This window comes from Adiantum capillus-veneris, chromosome 13, assembly GCF_014529385.1.
Source record: "Adiantum capillus-veneris isolate H3 chromosome 13, ASM1452938v2, whole genome shotgun sequence".
NCBI classification, from domain to species: domain Eukaryota; kingdom Viridiplantae; phylum Streptophyta; class Polypodiopsida; order Polypodiales; family Pteridaceae; genus Adiantum; species Adiantum capillus-veneris.
The window spans coordinates 1,434,315-1,461,764 of record NC_140943.1 but is presented as its reverse complement, the minus strand read 5'-3'; the positions used below and the strand labels follow the sequence as shown (position 1 = coordinate 1,461,764).

At 43.4% G+C, this 27,450-nt stretch overlaps 1 protein-coding gene and 1 pseudogene across 1 annotated transcript; both read right to left on the bottom strand.

Annotated features, from left to right (window-relative positions):
* Positions 1-12,009: 12,009 nt before the first annotated feature.
* On the bottom strand, positions 12,010-12,531 carry LOC147443503 (uncharacterized). The gene has a single exon (XM_086527672.1). It carries the CDS (start codon positions 12,514-12,516, stop codon positions 12,157-12,159), a length of 360 nt encoding a protein of 119 aa, XP_086383798.1. The 5' UTR covers positions 12,517-12,531; the 3' UTR covers positions 12,010-12,156.
* Positions 12,532-12,576: 45 nt separating this feature from the next.
* Positions 12,577-15,294, bottom strand: LOC147443502 (uncharacterized; annotated as a pseudogene).
* Positions 15,295-27,450: the final 12,156 nt, after the last annotated feature.

Genomic DNA, 27,450 nt, shown 5'->3' with positions numbered 1-27,450 from the left:
CTGACATTATTTCTATTGATCCTCACAATCTATTGGTACTATGTTTTTTATAAAATATATATAAAATGAAAGAATTTCTAGTACTTTGAAATTGACATTTTTACCTAAATGGTTAATTTTTACTTTTTACTGATATTTTATTAACATTCTTTGGTAATTAGTGTATGTAATTTATTAATGTAGGTTGCTTGGGATGATTTTGGCCCGTCCACTAAACCGGATAGATCATGGTGGTTGGCCGAGCGATTACCATGCCCATGCGTGCGGTGCAAATGCGCCATTGCTCGACTTCGACGGATATACTTGAGCCATGTAGAAGATTATGGACTATGGGACGATCCTCGCAAGCGTGCACGGATGGAAACAAACGATCCGCGAATTGTAGCCGCTATTGACGTCACCCCTCATTGGCGTGTGGTTGGTGGAGGAGGGGAAAGGAGGGTGGAAGAGCGCATGCGCCAAGAATCCATTAGAGAGGGAGGAAGCACATCAAATTAGCCAAGTACTGCTGCTCCCTCTTATCCGAGTGACCACATCCCATCTCCTTACGTGGATGTAGAAGGTGACCATTTGCATAGAATGGTTGAGGATCTCTTTGCACGAGAGAAGGAGCATGAACCAGAGTGTGCATGCAAAGAAGCTTTTGAGCGAACGAGGAGTGAGCTACTCAAGTCAGCCTACACCGCACTATATGATAGATGCTCTTACTCCATTTCAAGGGCATCTCTCGAAGTCCTTAACCTTCAGACGATGTTTGGATGGAGCAATGCTAGTGTCGATGCACTTTTGAGGTATGTATATAGATTGTGAAGGATGCTTGTGGAGTGCATAAATTAGCTTCTAATGTACTTTCTTCTTGTGATAGATTGCTAGGAAAGATGTTGCCAGCTGGCAATCACATGCCAGAGAACAGACGAAAAGCCCGCGAAGTGGTGACTGCATTAGGGATGGATTATGATCGCATTCATGGTTGCATGAACGATTGTGTGCTCTTTCGTAATGAGCATGCCGATTGTGACACATGTCCATCGTGCGGGGAGCCTAGGTTCAAAGAAGGAATGCAGAGCAATAGAATTCTACGTAAAGTTTTGAGGCATTTTCCACTCATCCCTCGTATCCAACACATGTTTAGATCGAAGGGTACGAGCGAGCTTTTGAGTTGGCATGCAAAAAATCGCTCCACAGATGGTATTATGAGAGTGCCAGCTGACTCACCAGCATGGAAGCACATAGAGGACACATGGCCAGAGTTCAGGGATGAGCCTCGCTACTTGAGGATTGGGTTAGCTAGTGATGGAGTGAATCCATTTGGGCATAGCTCTACTTCATGGAGCACTTGGCCGGTGGTTGTTGTAAACTACAATATTCCGCCTTGGGAGGCAACAAAAAAGGGAAACATTTTACTATCACTTCTCATTCAAGGAAAGCACAAGGTAAAAAACATGGATGTATATCTGCATCCTCTTATTGATGAGCTTCAAGAACTATAGAGAGGCATAGATGTCATTGACATTTCACGGCCACCACGAGACCGCAAAGCCGTCATCAAGTGCATCCTCATGTGGACCATGCATGATTACCCAGGATTTGGAGAGGTATCTGGTAAGTATGCACATGTTAATTGTACTCTTTGCTTTAGGTTTATCGTCTCATGTGTAACGTTTGTTTACCTCTTGGCAGGATTGGCAACATCTGGACATAGTGCGTGTCCCACTTGTGGCCCTTCCCTTGTGACAGAGAGACCTCCTCTTCTTGGGAAGGTGATCTATCCCAACAACCATCGCTTCCTACCTCCTTCACATCGTAGATATGCTCCTCCTATCAATGGAGTGCAGCCGTTCCATTGGAACATGGCTGATTGGGCGAAGCATTGGGAGGAGCATCATGGTACCTCACCGCCTCCCAATGGGTTGCCAAAGGGTATGTCGAGGTACTCAATCTTCATGTCGCTCCCCTATCGGGCTTCGTTGAAAATTCAGCACTTATTGGACCCTATGCATGTATTCAAAAATGTTGGGCAAGCTATATGGGATCACATAATTGGCAAGAAGGATTCATTGGGTGCTAGGGAAGATTTAAGAGCCATTAGACGTCTCCCCCCTTCAGCCATGCCCCGCATGGGGGAGCGGGGAAAGATGATTCTCCCAAAACACTACAAGAGGCTCTTCACATTAGCGACGCTCACACAGCGACGCTCAAAAAATAAATTCCCGGCGTCGCTATGAGCGTCGCTATAAGCGTCGCTATGAGCGTCGCAAATTTCTTTGTAAATTTGCGACGCTCATAGCGACGCTTATAGCGACGCTCATAGCGACGCCAGCTGGGGTAAAAAAAATAACCGAGCGCGCCCAAAAACTCAGATCTCAGATCTGAGTTTTTCGGCGCCCTCAAGCAAAGAGCAGGTAACGCTCTCCCTCACTCTCTCTCTCTCTCTCTCTCTCTCTTTTTCTTTTACACACACACACACACACACACACACGCACGAGGAGAAGAAGGAGAGACAGGTATGCTCCTTCCCTCTCCTCATTCTCATGTTCCCTTCCTTTCTTTCTCTCTCCCTCGCTCTCTCTCTCACACACACACACATACACACACACATATAGTGTTTTTGAGAGAGAGAGAGAGAGAGAGAGAGAGAGAGAGAGAGAGAGAGAGAGTGCAAAAACGCACACACATACATAAACAAAGAATGCACACACACATTGAGAGAGAAAAAGAGAGAGAGAGCATGCATAAACAAAAAACGCACGCATTGAGAGAGGAAAAGAGAGAGAGAACATGCATAAACAAAAAACGCACACATTGAGAGAGGAAAAGAGAAAGAAAACATGCATACGATCCAAAAAAACGCACACACATTGAAAGAGAAAGAAAGAGAAACTAAGGGAGCGTCGTAGGAAACTAATTAAAATTAAAAGACCTAAAGATCTAACCGACAAGGAGTTGAACTGAAGACCTATTATTCAAGAGAGAAATGGCATAATCAATATATCATACTTGGCATGGGTGATAGAAAGGTTATACCATTTATCTCTTTTTATTGGCACACACATCCACACACGCGCACACACACAGGAAGAAGAGAGTTATAACGTCGTAGGAAACTATTTTAAAAAACGTTAAAGATTAGGTTATATGTAGACTTACATTAAATTAGATTTAGGTTTATTTTTAACTAGATTTACATTTATTTAAGCTAGATTTAGATTTATGTTATATTAGATTAGATGCGGGTCTCCATAGACTGCGATGCCTGCATGAAGCGGGTGAAGAAAGCCCTCAATGGAATATAGGGTATTGCTGCCTTCTCTCATAGTGGGCTCCGTCGAACCAAAAGTACTGGTGAAATGTCTTCAGAAGATAGGGAAGAAGGTGGATCTTCAGGGCGGCAAGAGTCACTACATCCCCGACACAATGACCATCTAGACAACCTCTAGTCATTAGACTTACGTTAAATTAGATTTAGCTTTATTTTTAGTTAGATTTACGTTTATTTAGATTTACGCTTATTTACGTTAGATCGAGTCCACGCAAGAATTACTTACGGTTTAGGGTTTAGAGTTAGACGAACAGTGAAAAGATCTACTGTGAAAAGATGTTAAGATGAAGTGAAGTGCTACAGCTAGAGAAGAGGCAAAGGGATTTTGTCCACTACATGCAGTATCATGTAGACGTGGGTGTCTAGATTTCTTGTACCCACAAATATAGGTATTGACCAATAAAGACGAGATTATAACCCGGTGGTTCTGATCTCCGTGCACCTCTAGACCGAGGTGTGCGGGGATTGGACATGACTAGAGAATGTGAGGTAAAGAGAGAGAGAGAGAGAGAGAGAGAGAGAGAGAGAGAGAGAGAGAGAGAGAGATAAGACGAAGAATGCCAATAGAATATTAAATTTGTTGTCTAGGTTATAAGTTTTTTATCCTCATTATGAGTAGCGACGAGGATGTGGGACCGTCCAACCGAAACACCTATCTCTCAACGAGGGTCTTATGTCCTTGTAATCAATGCAAGCATGCTGTGCGACGGACAAGACGTGTTTCTTTGCAGCACGTTCGTGAATTTGGCGAGTTCGATCCATCTATTATAGATCGAGTTGTTGCCAATTATAACTCGTCGGACTCTGACGCTGGCCAACAAGCAGCAATCTTGCAACCCAATAGACGTATTCGCAGGCGCTTTGGTCAAGCAGCATATGTGAGGCCACAAGATGTAGCCTCTGACAGCTCGGGGGATGATCATGCAGAGCACATTCCCAACGAGGCAATGTTTGAGCCCGAGATTGATGAAATGATCGAGACGATCATGGATTCAGAAAGGCTTATCTATGATGATATGAAAAGTGAAGCCGATACATCATTGTATAATGGAGCACGTATGTCTAGATTGAAAGCACTCCTGGTTCTTCTCAACATGCAGGCAAAGTTTGGATGGAGTGACACTAGCGTCACAGCGCTTTTCAGGTGATCTATTACAATTAGTTTACTTTAATAGAACTCATGGTGTATAATGATCTGATAGATTTTTACACGACTGTATCATATTTTTATGTTGTGTAGATTGCTGAAAGAGCACATTCTACCAGCTGACAATGTGATGCCAGATTCCCGAGATGAAGCAAGAAAGATTTTGCGAAACTTGGGGATGGATTACAATTCTATCCACGCTTGTCCTAATGACTGCATTCTTTTCAGAGGGGAATACACAGACATGGAGAAGTGTCCAAAATGTGATTCCGAAAGATATCGAGTAGATCTCCACGGGACAAAAATTCCACAAAAGGTTTTGCGACATTTTCCTTTGCTTCCTCGCATCAAGCATTTCTTCGAATGTAAGTCCATGGCCGCCCTAGCATCATGGCATGAGGAGAATAAATCTTCGGATGGTGTGCTACGAATTCCTGCAGATTGCGCAGCCTGGAAACATATAGATGGAACATGGTCGGATTTTGCCAGGGAAGCTCGAAATTTGCGCTTAGGCCTGGCTATGGATGGCGTAAATCCATTTGGTCAAAGATCAACATCTTACAGTGTATGGCCCGTTGTCATCGTCAACTACAACATTCCCCCGTGGTTGACTACGAAGAAGGGGCACCTATGGCTAAGCTTGATTGTGCCAGGGCGATATAAAGTGGGGAATATGGATGTGTATCTTCGTCCACTATTGGAAGAGCTACAACAATTGTGGATTGGCATAGAGGTGGTGGATATGAGCCGACACACAGGACGACGGAATGCTTTGATCAGAGGTATTCTAATGTGGACCATGCATGACTATCCCGGGCTAACAGAATGCTCAGGTGATCTATTGACACTCCTCTCTCAGACACTGTAAATCTGGTTTTTCCCCATAGTTGATCTATTATCATGTGTATACATGCAGGGCTTCAAACAAGCGGATACAGAGCATGTGTCACATGTGGACCTAGACTGAATGCACGTAGGGCACCCTCACTGAAGAAGCAAATCTACGAAGGTCATCAAGCGTATCTTCCGGAGAATCATGTGTTACGCGACGGCTTTTTGGGAAGAGAGCCACCAAGGATGTCTGCACAAGCATGGTTAGAGCAGAAGGAGATGTGCGATGACGGATTGCCTCCAGGGATGAAGAGACTATCTCTATGGTACGAGTTACCATACTGGCCTCGACTCGTGATCAATCACTTGCTCGATCCAATGCACATATTCAAGAATGTGGGTAATCTACTATGGGACCATTTGACCGGCAAGAAAGATACTTTGGGAGCCAGAGTTGACCTTAGAAATGTGGATCGTATGGAGCAATATTGGCCGCAAACAGCGTCTGATGGATCGATAAAACTTCCTAAAGCACCATGGATTTTCACAGGAGCCCAAGAACGCAAAGTAAAAGAGGCCATTCGATCTTTGCGGACCCCCACTGGCGTAATGCACTCGCTCCGAACGTGTTTTACTAAAGAAGGAAAGCTTACCGGTTTGAAGTCACACGATTGGCATAAAATGTGTCAGGTACGTTCATAGTGGACTTTAATATCATTGCATAAAATGTGGACTTTAATATCATTGCTGCACATACTTTACAGTTTATTTTACCGGTTGCCATTGAGGGATGTTTGTCTCTCGACATCCGTAACACAATCTACAAACTTGCAAAGCTGGTGCAATGGATCTCACAAAAGGAGATCGACGTAGACTCCATACCATTCGCCAAACTAAATGCTGCGGAGCTTGTGTGCATGTTTGAGAAACATTTTCCTACTACAATGCTAACCATTCAGGTGCATCTTCTTATTCACATAGTTGATGAGGTGGAAATAGCTGGCACAGTTCATTCCAGATGGATGTTCTTCTTAGAGCGTTTCATGAAAACGCTTAAGGGATATGTGCGTCAAAAGGCACGTCCGGAGGGTAGCATGGCAGAAGGTTGGTTGGTATCAGAGTCCCTAGTGTACATTGGAGAGTGGCTAGACGGATTTGATAAATCCCGGGACACGCTATGGCGAACCATAGATGATGAGCGCATATCTGGGATTGTCATGTGCAATCTCGGTGTTGAGAAGAAGATGACGGAAGATCTAGAGGCTAAAATCAACCGATTTTGCATGCTTCACAATCCAGTGATGCAAAAGTGGATTTCACAATATGAGGATGCAAAGCAAGAGCGACAAAGGGCACGAATCGAGTGGAGACGGGGAAGACGACCACCGATGCACTATCCAGCGGTTCTGGAGAGCCTACCAACCTTCATGAGCTTAAGATGGTTGCACAACCAATTGAAAAGCGCACAAAATGCGGTGACGAAGTGACTGAAGAAGAGTGGGAGTACTCTCGGGGTTGCGCGACCAAGGTAAGTTTGCAATGTACGACTAGCAAGTGACTTTATTTATAAACGTTTGAACGGCCACTCATAATCTTTGTTCGTTGTAGTATAAGTCATACACAGCAGCATGGTGTAAAGGTCGACATTTTAGGGTGGAACGAATCGACAAAAAGCGTTTTACTCAAGATTGTGGAATCATGGCAAAATTTGAACAGTCTAGTCGACGACGTTCCTCTGATGCAGATCCCGTGGTGGCGGAACTCACTTACTTCGGCACGCTGCAAGAGATTTTGAGGATCGATTACAGAGGATTTTTTGTCGACTTGTTCGACGTGCAATGGTTCAAGATAATCATGGAGGGTCGAAACGCTACTGTGCGTAGAGGAGAGTCTGGTTTTCTTGAGGTGGATTCTACTAAGAAATGGACTGACCTAAGAGACACTTTCGTACTACCCGAGCATTGTGAACAAGTAAGTATATAAATAGTTAACATCCCCCTTTTACAAGTTATGTGCTTGAAAGCTCTCATGTAAGTTATGTGGCTTTGGCAGGTAGTATTTCATCCTACAAAGTCTACATCAAACTGGTGGTACGTCATAGAGTTAGCCCCTCGTAGTGCAAGGACGTATGAAGGCTACCATGTGCCAATCACAACGACATCAATGGAGGAGATCAGAGAAGATGCTCAATCAGAAGCCGCTGCGGTGGTGCCAGACGAGCATCAAGATGCTACTGCTCTATATGGGGTGCATGCAGAGGAGCTACAAAATGAAACAGAGGATATGTGTTTAAACGGAGAGCTCTATATAGATATAGGAAGTTATGCTGAGTTATGCGAGGATGAGAGAGAGATCTCTTAAAGCCACAAATATTGTATTTGAACAATTTTGCTCCGTGCTGTAAAAGCTCTAGCTCTCTAAGTAGCTTCCATGGTGTGTAACGCTCTTTTCTACTCGCGCTCACATCTTTTGATTGAAAATTCTGAGTTTTCGACTTGCCTCTTCTACCACTCGATTCATTGCGTCATTGTATTTATATGCGTCATTACGTCATTGTATTTAATGGTCTTTGCGTCATTGTCTACTCTATTCATTCAATATTAAGTTTAAATATTCGTGTGTTTAATGCAGGTATGGATGATGAGGAGTTTCTTTCTTCTTTGTCACCGCAGCAGAGACAGTGGTACGTGGAGCGTCATCGCTCTGGCGCATCATCGCGCGTTCCTACACCATCCGCATCTCCCTCTCTTTCGGAGCATTCGGCGCGCTCCGAAGCTTCGGCGTCGACGAGACGAGCGTCACACTCTTCTAGACACCGGCGCTCTAGTGGTGGCGGTGGCGGTTGTTGTGGGGATTCCGCCACCGATGCCTCCACACCGCCTCGTGTTCGACGAGGCTCTTTACCCTCCCCTTCTTTGCCCGCCCCCACACCAGCCACAGCATCGCCGTCTACGCCAGGTTTTGCACGGCTGACTGTTCCTAGAAGCTACACACCTCTACCTACTCCGCCAGGAGCCACCCCACTCGACACTCCTCGCTTCGGGTCCCAGACGCCGGTGGAGACACCTGACGTCCGTACCCCCATCGACACGCCGCTAGAGACCCCTGCCGGGACACCCAGGTTCACGCGTCACCGGCCAGAGGGCTTGCCTTACTCCGTCGACATCAGCGGCGGCATCATCATGGATGATGACGGCAAGAAGGTGATCTCGCGCATGCGTGGTCTTTGCTCTCAGCTGTTTAGACACTATATACTAAACAAATGGAGTGAAGTACCAAGTGATTTAAAAAACAGAGTCATCAGCATACTTCATGATGAGTTTCCCGTTCCAACACGGGATCAGCGCTTCAATGAAGACCTGATGAAGATTCGAATGCGCGAATACTGCAAACACAAGCGTTCCGAAGTGCAAAAAGCAATCAAGAATGGGTGGAATAGGCCAGATTGGCTGGCCAAAGAAGATTGGAAGAATGCGAAGAAAGCAGCGCGCGAGAATCCCGACAAGTGGAAGCAACAAAAGGATGCAGCCAGAGCGCGAGTAGAGGCAGGGAGCTCGCACCACTTGGGGAGCGGTGGATGGGCATCATTTGAGGCCGATTTTGTAAGTCTTTTCACATTGCTCTTTATGCATGTTCGATAGTTTAGGGTTTATGAGTTTTTTAGTTCTAACATAATGAAATCTTTGTATGTTTTGACAGTGGTCGATGACAGGACGTGATCCCACACCGTACGAGCGCGAGTACGCAGGCAGGAAGGGCTTAAACGCCCTGATGGACATTCTCAGTTCTCGCAGCGGCATGGTTAGTATTAGGGTTTACTCTTTTTTATTTTTTGTATTGTTTTATAAATGTCGTTATATGTTTATACTTACTGAAAACTGTCTTATTGTCTTTTTTTGCAGAATCCGACAGATACGCCGCTTGGACGCGATGAGACGTCTGATTAGACGACGTCAGTTTAGCCGTATCTAGATAGCATTAGTTTAGGGTTTCTCATAGCTTATGTATCATGAGACGGATTTTATACGTCTTTTTGAACCATGTATATTATTACATTTGTCACCGCAATTCCTTTTGCCAATCAATTCTTTATGCCTATGATGTTGTACAATTGTCATTATTACATTTGCCAATCAATTCAGTTTGTCTATGATGTGTACAATTGTCAATTTTGCAAACAATGCGTCTTGTGGGTGACTATTTTGGGTCTATTATTTACCTTTGCACTTTTTTTAAAAAGTGAATCAAGTACAATATGGTTGATGGGTGGCAGGCATTCAATGCCCTGCCACCAAAAAAAAATTCTCTCAGGCGTCGCTATATGCGTCGCTATTTATGGCTCTGTAGCGTCGCTATATGCGTCGCTATACTCTTCTGTGAGAGCGTCGCCGGGGGTTATAAAAACCCAGTGTATTTCCGTCGCTAAGAGCGTCACAAGAGCACATAACCTCTTGTAGTGAAAGCACCGTGGATAATGGAAAAGGCAGACCAAGAGCGGACAAAGCAAGTTATTGCATCCATCAGAACTCCAACGGGATATATGCGGTCACTCAAAGGTGCTTTCACAAAAACCAAAAAGGGTGGCTCCACTCAATTGTATGGATTGAAATCCTATGATTGGCATAAAATCCTTCAGGTAAGAGTAGAACAGTTTGTGGTGTCTATGTGTCCTTATATATAGGTTGACATTCACTAAGATGTTTTATTGCTTGTAGTTTGTACTTCCCATAACTATTAGTGGTTATGGGGACACTAAGGTGAAGGCTGCAATATTCAAAGTGGGTGAGATTGTGAGGTAATGGGTTTTTTTCAAGTACTATATCATGTTGTGCATGCATGAACTTTGGAATTTTTTTTCATCTACTATATAACGTTTTGCCTTGTAGATTTGTGAGCTCCAAGGAGATAGAAGTAGAAGCCATTCCAGTGCCCATCAGCTTGCAGTAGAGGCAGTGTGTGCTATTGAGGATGCATTCCCACGTACAATCCTTGTTAGCCAAATACACCTATTGCTTCACCTTGTTGAGGAGATTGCCATTTGTGGGGTGGTTCACTCTAGATGGATGTTCTTCTTGGAGAGATTCTTGAAGACTTTAAAGGATTTTGTTAGATTGAGGTCACAACCGGAGGTATGCTAAATACAATATAGATAGCATTTATACGCTATGGAGTTACCAATAAAAATATGTGGTTTTAATGTTTTCAGGTGAGCATGGCAGAAGGTTGGGTGGTGCAAGAGGCATTTGTGTATGTCTCACAGTATCTCATCACAGTGGATCCATCATTGCCTCGTCTGTGGAGTGAAGAAGAGGATCCTAGGAAGCACTCAACCATTCCCAGTGGAAAAGGCTCACTCTTGGTCATGGATAGAGAGTTTCATGCCATAGTCAACAACTACTCTTTACTTAATGCCACTATCATGACCAAATGGGTCAATATGTACTTGGAAGCCCGCGCAGCTAGAGAAAGGGATAGAGATGCATGGAAGAGGTCCCATGGAGGTAGACGTGCACCTCCTTTTCCTAAAGAGCTTGCAAAAGATCCTGACTTGATTCAAGTAGAGTGGATCCATAATGCCATGACCAATGCCAAAGCACAAGGAGAACAAATAAGCCATAAAGAATGGGAGTATGCGTGAGGATGCTTGCGCAAGGTGAGTGTGTATATGTTATGTATGCATGTATGCAAATCACTTAATAAAATGCGATGTAACCTCTTATGCATTGTGATTGTAGGGTCTCATTTTCAACTCCATTTGGTCCGAAGGCCGACATTTTCGCACCCGCAAGATAGATGAGCGTCGGACCACTAATGATTGTGGCATGATGGGAAACTTTGACACAACAACAGATGAGGTCAGATATTGTGGTACTATAGAGAGAATAATCAAATTGGATTTCAGATCTTTTTACAAAATCCTCTTTGAGTGTCGATGGTTTGCGGGTGAGGTCAAAAGACATGAAAATGGGCTTATTATGGTGGATTCCACCCAATTCCATCGGGGAAAAACTGACAACTTGGTGTATCCTAGTAGTTGCGAGCAGGTAATTTAGGCTATGTGAAATTAACTTGAATTAAACATTTAAGTTATGTATATCAGCTTATTCTTAGTGTGTGACGTACAGGTCTTTTATGTGCCATGTATATTTGAAAGAAGACTTTGGTATGTTATTCCAGTCACGCGGCGGGGTAGATCTATCTTTGCAGAGACGGGCATTGAGCCAGTAATTGATCCCATCATGCCATCACCACAAGATGAAGAGGAAGATCATGTAGTAGAAGTTGAAGAAGGTCAGCCAAGCCTTGCAAATAGTCATCTTGAGGAGGAGGAAGAGGGAGAAAGCGATGATGATTCTACAGGAGGTGATGGAGAGGAGGAAGAATCTCTAAATTTGTTTATTGATTTGAATACTATGGGTCTAAATAAGGATCCCAGTGCTTGTAGAGATCTTATACAAGATGAGAATTAAAAAAACTCTCCACTCTTTCACTTGGTGTAGTATATGATTAATTTGCAAATGTTTCGTTATGTGCTTATGAATAGTATTTGTAATGGTTTTGTTGTGAGTTCAATGATTTATGTATAGAATTTTTAGAGTGAAAGAGAAATAAAGTGAAGTGAGCAAGCATTCTGGAGAGTGTAGGAGTTGTATTGGATTTAAATGGAAACCCGCGGGAGAGGAAGGGGGAAGGGGGTCCAGCCTGTCTTAGCGGTAATGTTTGCGGCAATAATCGCGGATATTTGCACGGTAATATGTGCGATAAAGTGTCGCTTCTGCATCAAAACGATTCTCTCTCCTCATTTTGCATTCCTCTCTCTTGTTTTGCGGTAATGGCCCGCGGTAAACACCACGATCTCTCATAGTGCAGGGTCAAATGGAAAGCTCGAAGCCTCCCCAAGCATGGTGTAGAGTCCACCTGGATCAAATATAAGGCACTGGCCTTGGCCATCCACCTGTAAAGCATGCATCTTCACATCTTTCTTTGCCCTTGTAGGCCAATAGACAGGCCATCCTAACTGCTCTTCATAACATGCAGCTTTGTCCCCCCGTATCCATAAGTCTCTCTGCCAACCATAAGCATACCTTCGATACCTCGAAGCACCTGTACCATAAACCGCTATCATGCCATCTGCTATAGAACCCTCCATATCATTATCTTCATCACATGAGCATTGAAACCTGCATAGTACACCTTGCAAAGCAACTTGCAACAACATGGCTATCAATAGCACCTTACAACAACATGGCTATCAATAGCACCGCACAAAAAAGAAAAACCCTGCAATTTGCCTCCACCTGTTGCATAGCCAAGTAAACCTGATCCCTTTGCAAACCTGCATCCAGACCCTCTGTAAATGGCACCAAGGCCCCCTTCTCATACTCAAGAACATGACCTGATAGAGATATAACCTGTTTTTCAAACACCTCATCACCTGCAAGGTTGGTGGCACCTTCCTCATTGCATGGAGCCTCTTACTCATAGGCTGCACCTGGATCAGCTTCCATAGAATCATCTGCCGGAGCTAACTCTCAATGGCCACCCACAAACTCTGGAACTTCAAAGCACACCTCGACATGCTCACCAAGGCAAGGTTGCCCCACCCCCTGCATAGACAAATCCACTTGACCTACCACTGTTTCTGCTTCTAGCTCCTGCAAGTCATCCTCGAAAACCTGCTCTTCAATTAAGTCTGATACACAATCAAACCATACCTCTTCCGCTAGCAAGGAATCACCATCATAAGACACAAGAGATGGTTGCTCGACTGGCCTGTTCACACAAGACATTTCCACACTTGCACTATGCTTTTCTTCGATCTTCAGCTGGCTGGCAGGCAACTCGCATACATCTTTCTCAGCTTCATCTACATGAAAGACATCATAAGTTTCATACCTAGAAGACAGGGATTCTGTCTCCCACATGCTATCTGTGTCCAAACTGCTGCTAGAGCTATGAGAACTGATGGACTCCTCTTTTGCACTTGTCAATTCTTGGACCACTGCTACCTTCCTTGTTGCTGGCTCTAGAACTGGCACCTCTTCTTGAAAAACTTTTACGACCTCGCTCTCTTGATGAAGCAAACTGTGTGGCACTCAATATACCTCGCTGTATTCTTTGAGACCTGGTTGGCACTTCTTCTACCTCTTCTAGCCTGGAATTAGCTTCATGTGCTTTGATCAAATGCATATCAAGAAAATGAGCTTTTACCAGCTTTTGATGCTCCTCAATCTGTTTGGGCTTCGGTCCAGTGGCTACCATGATTGCCGAATGTAGCAAACCTGCCTCCATCTTCTTCTTCATCTTTCGACTCTTTGCTTTGGCAAATCTGATGGCTTCATCATAAGTGCTTGGATCTTCATAATCGACTCTCTCACGAACATAGGGATGCAAGCATGATAGAAACCTTTCGAGCTTCAAATATTCCGCATTGGTTGCTTGGGAAGCAGCCGCCAAATTCCCCCAATAAGCTTCAAATTTATCAACAAAAGCATTGAAATTCGCACTTACGTCCTGGTGCAAACCTTTGATCTTCGCATCTGCCTCCGAAGCTGACACCACCTTTCGATACCTTTGTAAGAATTGCTCGCAAAATCCGATCCAATTCTGCTTGTGCAGATCTTCTAAGCCATCGAACCAAACCTTTGCTTTTCTTCGCAGCACCAAAGGTAGAGTTTGGAGCTTTGCTTCATCACCTAGCATCCGTAGTACTGTCAACATGAATAGCTCAAAATCGGCAAGCCAATCATCGGCATCCTCATCTCCTTTGAACACTGGCCCAAACTCCTGCTTCATCTTGACTCAAGAACACCTTGTTAGGAAGCAATCAGTGGATCCTCAGTGGGGGCACCACAATATGGAAAGGGGGAAGTGGGAAAACCACCAGCACATAAACTCGATTCCTCTATATAGCTCAGTGATCTCACAGCACCCCTATCCCCTAGCAAACACACATCCAGATACACAATCTGCAAACAGCTATTGTCCAAGCCCGATCCCGATCAACCCAGACTATATGCACTCGACTACAAAGCATACAATGACAGCTTCTACCTTTGAACCTTCAAAGCACTATATTCTGCATCTCAAAAGTGGTTGACACATAGACTCTTGTCCGATCTCTCACATGTGCAACACCCACAAATATGTAACCCTATATCACCAACACACATAGCCTTGCACAATCCCTTATACATAACACACTCGCACACAAACCAATCACATGTACTACAAACGGGAGGGATGCACTCAAATGCTATACACATAGAGACCAATCATAATTTTGATACACTTGGTTTCATTTAGAGAATGTACAATGATGAATTGGCGTAGACACTGTACTCCTTGAGCGTAGGATCCGACAAGTCTTGCTCCCAGCTTGCTCACAGTTCCCCACTATCACACCTCGTGGCCCTTTTACTGCCTCCATGTCATCGTCTTTGACCTCCCCTTTATCTCTGCTCACGGCCTCCCTGATGTCCAGAGCTCCTACGAGCCCTCCCTTTTGGTCGCCTTCGTGACCCGCCCTTTGATACCACTGGCGGCCACCTCAGCACCTCGTCCCTAGCTCTTGGCGGCCTCTCCACTATGGCCAGCCCCTTGCAGCCTCCTCGACCTGTTTCTCCCCTTACTCTCGGCCCTTGGCTCCTCTTGCAATGGCGCCCACCTCCTCTTGCTGACGCTGCTCTGCAGCTCCTCCCTTCATGAGTTTCAACTGCAACGCCCCTATGTCATGCACCAGCCCGTCCCCTCAAGCCCTCACTGGCGAGGCCTCTCCTCAACTCCTGTCGTTGCCGCCACGCGAACCCCGACTCTTAGTGGCCGTCCCTTCTTGGCCCTCTCACTGAATATGGCAGCCCTCAACTTCAACTCCCCGCTTCATGCAGTCGGCCACCACCCTTCACCTCCTTGCAGCCGGCCAATAGCGACCTCGCTATTGGTCGCCTTCCTCTCTATATACTGGCTTCCCTTTCACCACCTTCTGCCCACGTCTCCACTGGCGGCTCCCTAGTCGACAACCTGTCGCCCTTTAAAAAAACTCCAGCCACCTTGGTCTTCTAAAACTGACCCGCCTCTGGCTTCATGCAACTCCGTATGGCCTCACCCAGATGGCGCCACCACCCCCCTTCATGCAATCTCCAAGTGTCGACCTTCCATCCCACTCTGCTCGTCCACTGCCTCGTCCACTGCAGACGATTTTGCCTTCTTTTTTTTTCTTTTAAAAAAATTGCACTTAAGCGGCCCTTCACACGGCCAAAAAAGTCCGCATTGGCACCCCGCACCAACTGCCATTGAGCAAAATCATTTCCACAACCTCTCTTCTTTGAGAAGTAGCTTCGCAGCACTTACATAATCGGTCGCCTATACCAAGCTTTGTTGCACATAGGACTCCATATAAGAATCATTCTTCATGTCAAAGATCACTCTGTTGCATCTGGCCACAATTGAACATAACCCCCTCTTAAAATAATGCTACTCAAGATTCTCTTCGAGAATAGTAAGATCGTTCCAATTGCTGACAAACTTGAGGTGTCATGGCTTCCAATTGAAAATTTGCTAGACTTCGTCCTTCAAGCTTATAAAAAAACCCGATCTAGCTGAGCCTTGAAAATCATCTTTGACCTGACAAATGTCACACCTTGCATACACATCTTGGCAATTAGAGTCTCCTGCAGACATCTCGATCAAAATCCCATAGCATAAACTTCATGGCACCTGCATCCAGCACCCCTTGCCTCGTTCCCAACCTTGTCATATAAGCATATGTTCCTGCCACCTGTGATAGCAAAAAAACACTTGCAGTTTTGACTAGCGACTGCTCCAACTCGGTGTACTTGGCTCCCGGCTCTATCAGATATCTACTCAAGGTCTTTATCATTTGCTTGTAAACTGCCATGCCTCAACTTCCTACACTTCCATAGATCGACACAGTTTGGCTGTACCAACGTTCTTTCATGGAAGCAGAAATGGTGCATGACTGGTCTAAAAACCATGTCTACTTGCAGTTTCAAGACTTTGTTATTCGAGTTGATCTTGAAACTGGTTGAGAACATCCTCTAGGAAACATATTTATAATTGATCATAGATCTGACACCGCAATTCACTCGGTCCCATTGCAATATTGTTACACGCGTAAAAAGGACACTGATGTTGGGGAAGATTCCCCTTATATGGATGTTCTACCTGGGATGACTGAGTCTGACAATGTGGATTGGGTCAACCTAGCAACAACCATAGACACTTGGGGAAATAGGGGGACGACCTGGGTAACACCTGAGGGGGATGAAATGCCACCACTCGTACCTTTAAATATGATATTAACAATGCATAATGCTTCTAATGACCTACTAGATGAAGGCTTGATTGACATTGGAACTAGTAGCGTCTCAAAAGACTGTAGCCCACACGATTCAGAGTCATAATCATCAATTGAAATTGACTCTGAGGATGAAGAATCTGAGTTAAATCTTGGTGCAAATGTGGAGACAAACCATTCAGGGCACAATGGTACCCTAGATGACAATCTATCCGGGAGAGGAGAAGACATGAGTAGCAATTTATCTAGTGACTCTTCAATGGAAATCGGTCATAATCCAAAATTAAACAAGAACAGTAAGAGATATAAGAGGCGACGATATCGAGCAAATATGCGTGCTAGAATAAATAAAAAGGAATCAATCGTAAAATGGCTTAATTATCTGGGGCATCTGATGCTCATCGAAATTTGGTAGATAATTGGGGAGAATACCTTCAAAGTGTCGTGTGGTGCAGTCCACAACCAATTGACATCGCACAGCTAGAAGCTACAGAGAAGCCAAAGTTGAGCTGTATTATAAGGAGACGACAAAATCGAGAGTTAGCTCAACAATAAAAGGAAGCAGAAGAGAAATCACGGTCCACAAAACAACAAGACCTCACAGACTTACATCCTGCACTTGAGCATTTCAAATCCTACACCATGGAGGAACGTAAGGTTGTGTATACAAAGGCCCAGAGAACACCTATCGATGGAATTAATGGAGTCTATAATGGTCCAACAACAGTTAAGGAAAAAGAATTAGCAAACCTAGGTGAGGAGTCCAAACCTTTTTTTTTGCCCAAGATCTGACAGAGACTGAGGAATATGTACTCAAGCAACTTCTCAAGGAATTCAAGGATATATTTGCTTGGACATATCATAATATGAAAGGTGTTCCACTTTTCGTGGTGCAACACACAATCTCCATGAATAGCATCGCTAAATCAGTCCAGCAACGACCCTACCCAATGAATCCTAAGTATGCAAAGATTTTTCAAGAAGAGATTAAAAATCTTGTTAGATGTGGATTCATATACCCTATTGATCACTTAGAATGGGTGTCTCCAATAGTTATTGTGCCAAAAAATAATGGGAAACTCAGAGTGTGCGTGGATCTCAAGAAGGTCAATGCCGCCACTAGGAGGGACCATTACCCCTTTCCATATTTACAACATGTGCTTCAAAGAGTCATAGAGGGAAGGAAGCTTATAGCTTTTTAGATGGGTACTTTGGATACAATCAAATCACAATTGCACTAGAGGACCAAGCTAAAATTGCTTTTATAACAAGAAATTTACGTAGTGAAGAAATTTTGCTACTACCTTCTTGCCAACAAGTTTGTTTTCTACATTGATCATCAAGCATTGTTGTATCTAGTAAATAAACCTTGTTCCACGGGAAGCCTATTACACGATGGTTGTTAATTCTTCTTGAGTTTGATTTTATTGTTGTGGTGAGACCCGACAAAAAACATGTCATGGCGGATCATTTGTCTTGCATACCCAATGGTGAAGCCCCTACTAGAACCGATCGTGAATTGACCGATACTTCCCTGTTCCTAGTAGAGACCATGCCTGAATGGAGTGAGAACATTTGAACTCACTATGAGAGATCGTGGTGTTTACCGCGGGCCATTACCGCAAAACAAGAGAGAGGAATTCAAAATGAGGAGAGAGAATCCTTTTGATGTTGAAGAGGCACTTTACCGCAAATATTACCGCGTAAATTTCCGTGATTATTGCCGCTCACATTACCGCTAAGACAGGCTGGACTCCCTTCTCCCTCCCTCTCCCGTGGGTTTCAATTTAAATCCAATACAACACCTACACTCTCCAGAATGCTTGCTCACTTCACTTAATCTCTCTTTCACTCTAAAAATTCTATACATAAATCATTGAACTCACAACAAAACCATTACAAATACTATTCATAAGCACATAACGAAACATTTGCAAATTAATCGTATACTACACCAAGTGAAAGAATGGAGAGTTTTATTAATTCTCATCTTGTATAAGATCTCTACAAGCACTAGGATCCATATTTAGACCCATAGTATTCAAATCAATAAACAAATTTAGAGGTTCTTCCTCCTCTCCATCACCTCCTGTAGAATCATCATCGCTTTCTCCCTCTTCCTCCTCCTCAAGATGACTATTTGCAAGGCTTGGCTGACCTTCTTCAACTTCTACTACATCTTCCTCGGCATCTTGTGGTGATGGTATGATGGGATCAATTACTGGCTCAATGTCCGTCTCTGCAAAGATATATCTACCCCGCGGCGTGACTGGAATGACATACCAAAGTCTTCTTTCAAATATACATGGCACATAAAAGACCTGTACGTCACACACTAAGAATAAGCTGATATACATAACTTAAATTTTTAATTTAAGTTAATTGCACATAGCCTAAATTACCTGCTCGCAACTACTAGGATACACTAATTTGTCAGTTTTTCCCGGATGGAATTAGGTGGAATCCACCATAATGAGCCCATTTTCATGTCTTTTGACCTCACCCGCAAACCATCGACACTCAAAGAGGAATTTGTGAAAAGACCTCAAATCCACTTTGATCATTCTCTCTATAGTACCACAATATCTGACCTCATCTGTTGTTGTGTCAAAGTTTCCCATCACGCCACAATCATTAGTGGTCCGACGCTCATCTATCTTGCGGGTGCGAAAATGTCGGCCTTCGGACCAAATGGAGTTGAAAATGAGACCCTACAATCACAATGCATAAGAGGTTACATCGCATTTCATTAAGTGATTTGCATACATGCATACATAACATATACACACTCACCTTGCACAAGCATCCTCGCGCATACTCCCATTCTTTATGACTTATTTGTTCTCCTTGTGCTTTAGCATTGGTCATGGCATTATGGATCCACTCTACTTGAATCAAGTCAGGATCTTTTGCAAGCTCTTTTGGAAAAGGAGGTGCACGTCTACCTCCATGGGACCTCTTCCATGCATCTCTATTCCTTTCTCTAGCTGCGCGGGCTTCCAAGTACATATTGACCCATTTGGTCATGATAGTGGCATTGAGTAAAGAGTAGTTGTTGGCTATGGCATGAAACTCTCTATCCATGACCAAGAGTGAGCCTTTTCCACTGGGAATGGTTGAGTGCTTCCTAGGATCCTCTTCTTCACTCCACAGACGAGGCAATGATGGATCCACTGTGATGAGATACTGTGAGACATACACAAATGCCTCTTGCACCACCCAACCTTCTGCCATGCTCGCCTGAAAACATTAAAACCACATATTTTTATTGGTAACTCCATAGCGTATAAATGCTATCTATATTGTATTTAGCATACCTCCGGTTGTGACCTCAATCTAACAAAATCCTTTAAAGTCTTCAAGAATCTCTCCAAGAAGAACATCCATCTAGAGTGAACCACCCCACAAATGGCAATCTCCTCAACAAGGTGAAGCAATAGGTGTATTTGGCTAACAAGGATTGTACGTGGGAATGCATCCTCAATAGCACACACTGCCTCTACTGCAAGCTGATGGGCACTGGAATGGCTTCTTCTTCTATCTCCTTGGAGCTCACAAATCTACAAGGCAAAACGTTATATAGTAGATGAAAAAAAATTCCAAAGTTCATGCATGCACAACATGATATAGTACTTGAAAAAAACCCATTACCTCACAATCTCACCCACTTTGAATATTGCAGCCTTCACCTTAGTGTCCCCATAACCACTAATAGTTATGGGAAGTACAAACTACAAGCAATAAAACATCTTAGTGAATGTCAACCTATATATAAGGACACATAGACACCACAAACTGTTCTACTCTTACCTGAAGGATTTTATGCCAATCATAGGATTTCAATCCATACAATTGAGTGGAGCCACCCTTTTTGGTTTTTGTGAAAGCACCTTTGAGTGACCGCATATATCCCGTTGGAGTTCTGATGGATGCAATAACTTGCTTTGTCCGCTCTTGGTCTGCCTTTTCCATTATCCACGGTGCTTTTGGGAGAATCATCTTTCCCCGCTCCCCCATGCGGGGCATGGCTGAAGGGGGGAGACGTCTAATGGCTCTTAAATCTTCCCTAGCACCCAATGAATCCTTCTTGCCAATTATGTGATCCCATATAGCTTGCCCAACATTTTTGAATACATGCATAGGGTCCAATAAGTGCTGAATTTTCAACGAAGCCCGATAGGGGAGCGACATGAAGATTGAGTACCTCGACATACCCTTTGGCAACCCATTGGGAGGCGGTGAGGTACCATGATGCTCCTCCCAATGCTTCGCCCAATCAGCCATGTTCCAATGGAACGGCTGCACTCCATTGATAGGAGGAGCATATCTACGATGTGAAGGAGGTAGGAAGCGATGGTTGTTGGGATAGATCACCTTCCCAAGAAGAGGAGGTCTCTCTGTCACAAGGGAAGGGCCACAAGTGGGACACGCACTATGTCCAGATGTTGCCAATCCTGCCAAGAGGTAAACAAACGTTACACATGAGACGATAAACCTAAAGCAAAGAGTACAATTAACATGTGCATACTTACCAGATACCTCTCCAAATCCTGGGTAATCATGCATGGTCCACATGAGGATGCACTTGATGACGGCTTTGCGGTCTCGTGGTGGCCGTGAAATGTCAATGACATCTATGCCTCTCTATAGTTCTTGAAGCTCATCAATAAGAGGATGCAGATATACATCCATGTTTTTTACCTTGTGCTTTCCTTGAATGAGAAGTGATAGTAAAATGTTTCCCTTTTTTGTTGCCTCCCAAGGCGGAATATTGTAGTTTACAACAACCACCGGCCAAGTGCTCCATGGAGTAGAGCTATGCCCAAATGGATTCACTCCATCACTAGCTAACCCAATCCTCAAGTAGCGAGGCTCATCCCTGAACTCTGGCCATGTGTCCTCTATGTGCTTCCATGCTGGTGAGTCAGCTGGCACTCTCATAATACCATCTGTGGAGCGATTTTTTGCATGCCAACTCAAAAGCTCGCTCGTACCCTTCGATCTAAACATGTGTTGGATGCGAGGGATGAGTGGAAAATGCCTCAAAACTTTACGTAGAATTCTATTGCTCTGCATTCCTTCTTTGAACCTAGGCTCCCCGCACGATGGACATGTGTCACAATCGGCATGCTCATTACGAAAGAGCACACAATCGTTCATGCAACCATGAATGCGATCATAATCCATCCCTAATGCAGTCACCACTTCGCGGGCTTTTCGTCTGTTCTCTGGCATGTGATTGCCAGCTGGCAGCATTTTTCCTAGCAATCTATCACAAGAAGAAAGTACATTAGAAGCTAATTTATGCACTCCACAAGCATCCTTCACAATCTGTATACATACCTCAAAAGTGCGTCGACACTAGCGTTGCTCCATCCAAACATCGCCTGAAGGTTAAGGTCTTCGAGAGATGCCCTTAAAATGGAGTAAGAGCATCTATCATATAGTGCGGTGTGTGCCGACTCGAGTAGCTCACTCCTCGTTCTCTCGGAAGCTTCTTCGCATGCACACTTTGGTTCATGCTCCTCCTCTCGTGCAAAGAGATCCTCAACCATTCTATGCAAATGGTCATCTTCTGCATCCACGTAAGGAGATGGGATGTGGTCACTCGGATAAGAGGGAGCAGCAGTACTTGGCTGATTTGATGTGCTTCCTCCGTCTCTAATGGATTCTTGGCGCATGCGCTCTTCCACCCTCCTTTCCCCTCCTCCACCAACCACACGCCAATGAGGGGTGACGTCAATAGCGGCTACAATTCGCGGATCGTTTGTTTCCATCCGTGCACGCTTGTGAGGATCGTCCCATAGTCCATAATCTTCTACATGGCTCAAGCATATCCGTCGAAGTCGAGCAATGGCGCATTTGCACCGCACGCATGGGCATGGTAATCGCTCGGCCAACCACCGTGATCTACCCGGTTCAGTGGACGGGCCAAAATCATCCCAAGCAACCTACATTAATAAATTACATACACTAATTAAAATCAAATTACCAAATAATGTTAATAAAATATCAGTAAAAAGTAAAAATTAAACTTTTAGGTAAAAATATCATTTTCAAAGTCCTATGAATACTTTCATTTTATATATATTTTATAAAAAACATAGTACCAATAGATTTTGAGGATCAATAGTAGTAATGTCAGAACGTGGCCATCTGTTTATATGGCCCGAATTTGCGCCGCGGTAATAGACGCGGTAATGATTGCGGTAATCCACGCGGTAATACTCGCGGTAATAGGAGCGAAAAATCAAATTTCAAATTTTTTTATAAATAGGGGCACCCGCGTGCCCTGCGAAGATCAAAGCCCTGAAATTCGAATTTCATCGTCTTCTCCACAGAAGCCGAGAGCGCGAACCTCGCAACCTTGAGCTCTTCCTCCATCTCTACTCTTCTACTCTCCACCATCTCTACTCTTCCACTCTCCTACCCTCTCCCAACAAGCGCTTCAATTCCATGTAAGTTCTGTTGTTATGTTTTTTGAGTTTTTCACACGCATACACACACATGCATACACACACACACATACACACATGCATACACTCATACACACGCATGCACACACATGCATACACACACACTAATTACACACACTAATTAGTGCACGTGTACGTTCTTTACACACTAATTACACACACTAATTAGTGCATGTGTTCTTTACACACACTAATTAGTGTGTGCATTATTCTAATGCACACACTAATTAGTGTAAGTAAAGACACACCAAAACTTAAATTTGTTAATTATTAGTTACTTGCAAAATCTAAAATTGTTAGATTTGTCAAATTTGTTAAATTTATTACTTGCATAACCTAATATGTTAAATTTGGGATTGGCCATGCACACACTAATTAGTGTGTGTTAACACACATTAATTAGTGTGTGATTAGTGTGTGCATTGGCCAATGTGATTGGTCAATGCACACACTAATTAGTGTGTTATTAGTGTGTGCATTGGCCAATGTGATTGGTCACTGCACACACTAATTAGTGTGTTATTAGTGTGTGCATTGGCCCACTAATTAGTGTGTGCATTGACCAATCACATTGACCAATGCACACACTAATTAGTGTGTTATTAGTGTGTGCATTGGCCAATGTGATTGGTCAATGTACACACTAACTAGTGTGTGATTAGTGTGTGCATTGGTCAATGGGATTGGCCAATTCACACACTAATTGTGTGTGATTAGTGTGTGCATTGGCCAATGTGATTGGTCAATGTACACACTAACTAGTGTGTGATTAGTGTGTGCATTGGTCAATGGGATTGGCCAATTCACACACTAATTAGTGCTCATTAACACACACTAATTTATGTGTGATTAGTGTGTGCATTGGCCAATGTGATTGATCAATGTACACACTAACTAGTGTGTGATTAGTGTGTGCATTGGTCAATGGGATTGGCCAATTCACACACTAATTAGTGCTCATTAACACATACTAATTTGTGTGTGATTAGTGTGTGCATTGGCCAATGTGATTGGTCAATGTACACACTAATTAGTGTGTGATTAGTGTGTGCATTGGTCAATGGGATTGGCCAATTCACACACTAATTAATGTGTGCATTAGTTTGGGATTAGTGTATGCATTGGTCAATTGGATTGGCCAATACACACATTATTTAGTGTGTGATTAGTGTGTGTACAAGCCAATTGGATTGGTCAATACACACACTATTTAGTGTGTGATTAGTGTGTGCATTGACCAATGGAATTGGCCAATGCATAGTCCAATTACACAAGCCAATGCACACACTAATTAGTGTGTGCACACACTAATGCACACACTAATTACTGTATGTTAACACACACTAATTAGTGTGTGCACAATCTAATGCACACACTAATTAGTGTATGTTAAAACACACTAATTAGTGTGTGCACAAGCCAATTACACAAGCCAATGCACACACTAATTAGTGTATGTTAACACACACTAATTAGTTTGTGCACAAGCCAATTACACAAGGCAATGCACACACTAATTAGTGTGTGCACGCACTAATTAGTGTATGTTAACACACACTAATTAGTGTGTGCACAATTCAATGCACACACTAATTAGTTTATGTTAAAACACACTAATTAGTGTGTGCACAAGCCAATGCACATACTAATTAGTGTATGTTAACACACACTAACTAGTGTGTGCACAAGCCAATTAAACAAGCCAATGCACATACTAATTAGTGTATGTTAACACACACTAATTAGTGTGTGCACAAGCCAATTAAACAAGCCAACACTAAAACACACACTAATTATGTTAAATTAAACAACAATCAACACAAAAACAGAAACATACCTCCATGATTAAGTCGTAGGTGACGTATTAGGCCCCAATGACCGTCCAAGTGATCGCACAATCGGTCCACCTATCCCACCTTCTACCCCAGATTCACGTCGGCGCTCTTCTGGCAGTCAGCGTCAGGGCAGCTCGCGCGCTAGCGCCAGTCGATCTCGACGAGGGAGCGGAGCTAGTTGTTGTTTTGGAGGGGGGGGGGGGAAGTACTACAGATTCTCCTCCACATTCACCGCTCCTTGCTCTAGCAGAAGATGAGGACCATGACATGCCTTCACCAAATGCTCGCGGGTTATACTACCAGGTTTATAGAGGAGGTATGGTGGATCTTGGGACAGCGCAGGGCAGGAGATTCCGCACACACGTCAACCAATTAATCCACTCCACATATATCAATTATTTTCTCAAATTTGATCAGCAAGATCCCTACAACCTCACATATATAGAGACAACCATGCACATGCGTTTCCCCAACCCTGAGGGGCAACAATTCTCAAGGAAATGGTTGCAAGAGCATGTCAAAACATTTCTGAAGAACAAAAAATCTAGTGTGAGGAGAGCGGCAAAGAAGACAATGGAGTCTCCAGAGCATAGCTATCGGCCAGGAAATGTCCATGATGTGGAGTGGGAGACCGCTATGGGCGAGAAAGAGGACGAAAGGGCAATGGGTGCGAGGATGTATACGTGTCAAGTTGAGGCCAGATCCCATCAGACTCCTACGCATTATGGTTCGGGAGGAAAAACGGCTTGGAAAGACAAATATGTAAGTAAAAATATTAGTTTTATTGTAAAAAATCTAATGTTTTTCATTTAATTAATTGGTTGCTATTTTTTGTCAGTATAACATTACCATGAGTCGCTCGACCAGAGATGTGCAGAGATATAGAGAGAACCATACTGAGTATCAAACTTGGTGTTGGTTGTTTGAAAATCAAATGATCTCTCGAGAGGAGTTCGAAAATGCGTGCAGAAGTCTGCAACATGTAAGTTTAATCTTATCTAAATAATCAAATTGTTGATTTTATATCAAATATTAAATAACAAAGTGTTAATTGTTTCTTTTTTATGGTTTTGCAGAGTCAAGGAGTTCCACGTGAAATGCCGCCAACTCCCCCATGAGCATCCTCTATTTTGTATACGCGGGCCCCGTTTGCCCTATCCCACATGACCATACTCTATTTTGTACACGCAGGCTTTTTTTGCCCTTTATGTAAATGCAATACCTATCATTTTTGGCTCAATACCTCCCCCAATTGTAATTCCACTTATCTAAATGAAATTATCAATCTTTTTTTGGCTCAATGTATTGTCCAATTGTGATATTTTGTTATAATTAATAATAATTTTATAAAATAACTAAAATAAATAAAAAAATAGATGACCTTTTGGATGGTCCTGCAAAGGACAATCCAAACGGTCATCTGGTTTTTTATAATAAATCCCGTCGCGGTAATGCTCGCGATAACTCTGTCGCGGTAATGTTTGCGGGTATCTGTGCAGCAAAAGGCGCGGTAATGTTCGCGGAAATATTGCCGCAGCCATTACCGCAGAAGTTACCGCTAGACCATTACCGCAAACTTTGCTGCAGTATTTTCCACATACGGGAATTTTTATATTTCAAGTTTGTTTATTTTTTTGCGGTAATGTGAGCGATAATACCGCGCATATGTTATAGTGACTTTTTAGTTAACGATTTTCCACCCGAAGAGCTTCGTAAAGGTATAGCTTGAGAAGTGTTAAAGGAATGTGAACCTTATTCTCTAATTGTAGGAACTCTCTACAAGAAGGTAGGGAAGGACGATATTCTTAAACATTGTGCTCGTGAGGATGAGTATTTATACATACTGCAAGAAGCCCACATGGATATAGCCGGAGGAAATTTTTCAGGGGAACTAATTGCTAGAAAGGTGTTGCAATCAGGCTATTGTTGGCCTACCTTATTCAAGGATGCATCACTTTTTGCAAAAGGGTGTGATGAATGCCAATGTTACAAGATCACACAATGAAAGGATAAGATGCCCTTACATCCTATTAATGTGACTCGACCATTTCAAAAATGGGGTTTAGACTTTATAGGCCCCATTAGTCTGACAGCTCGTAACACTCAATCTCTCTATATTATTGTTGCTGACTATGTGACAAAGTGGGTGGAAGCCAAGGCTGATGCAAGGTCAACTGCTAAGTTTCTCTTTGAGAACATTATTACAAGATTTGGTTGTCCCTTTGAGATTGTGAGTGACAATGGTACTCATTTTATGAATGGAGTGATAAAAGAACTCATGACAAACTTCATGATAGCCCACCATAAGTCCACGCCTTATTATCTACAAGAAAATGGCCAAGCTAAGAGCACTAACAAGACCTTAATTTCTACCTTGACAAAAACAGTGAAAGCTCATTGCACAGATCCGGATTGGAAGCTGACATCAGCTCTATGGGCTTATCATACTGCTTACAAAGTGGCTATTAATTGTACAGCATTCAAAATGGTATCTGACCAAGAAGGAGTTATGCCATGGGAGTTTG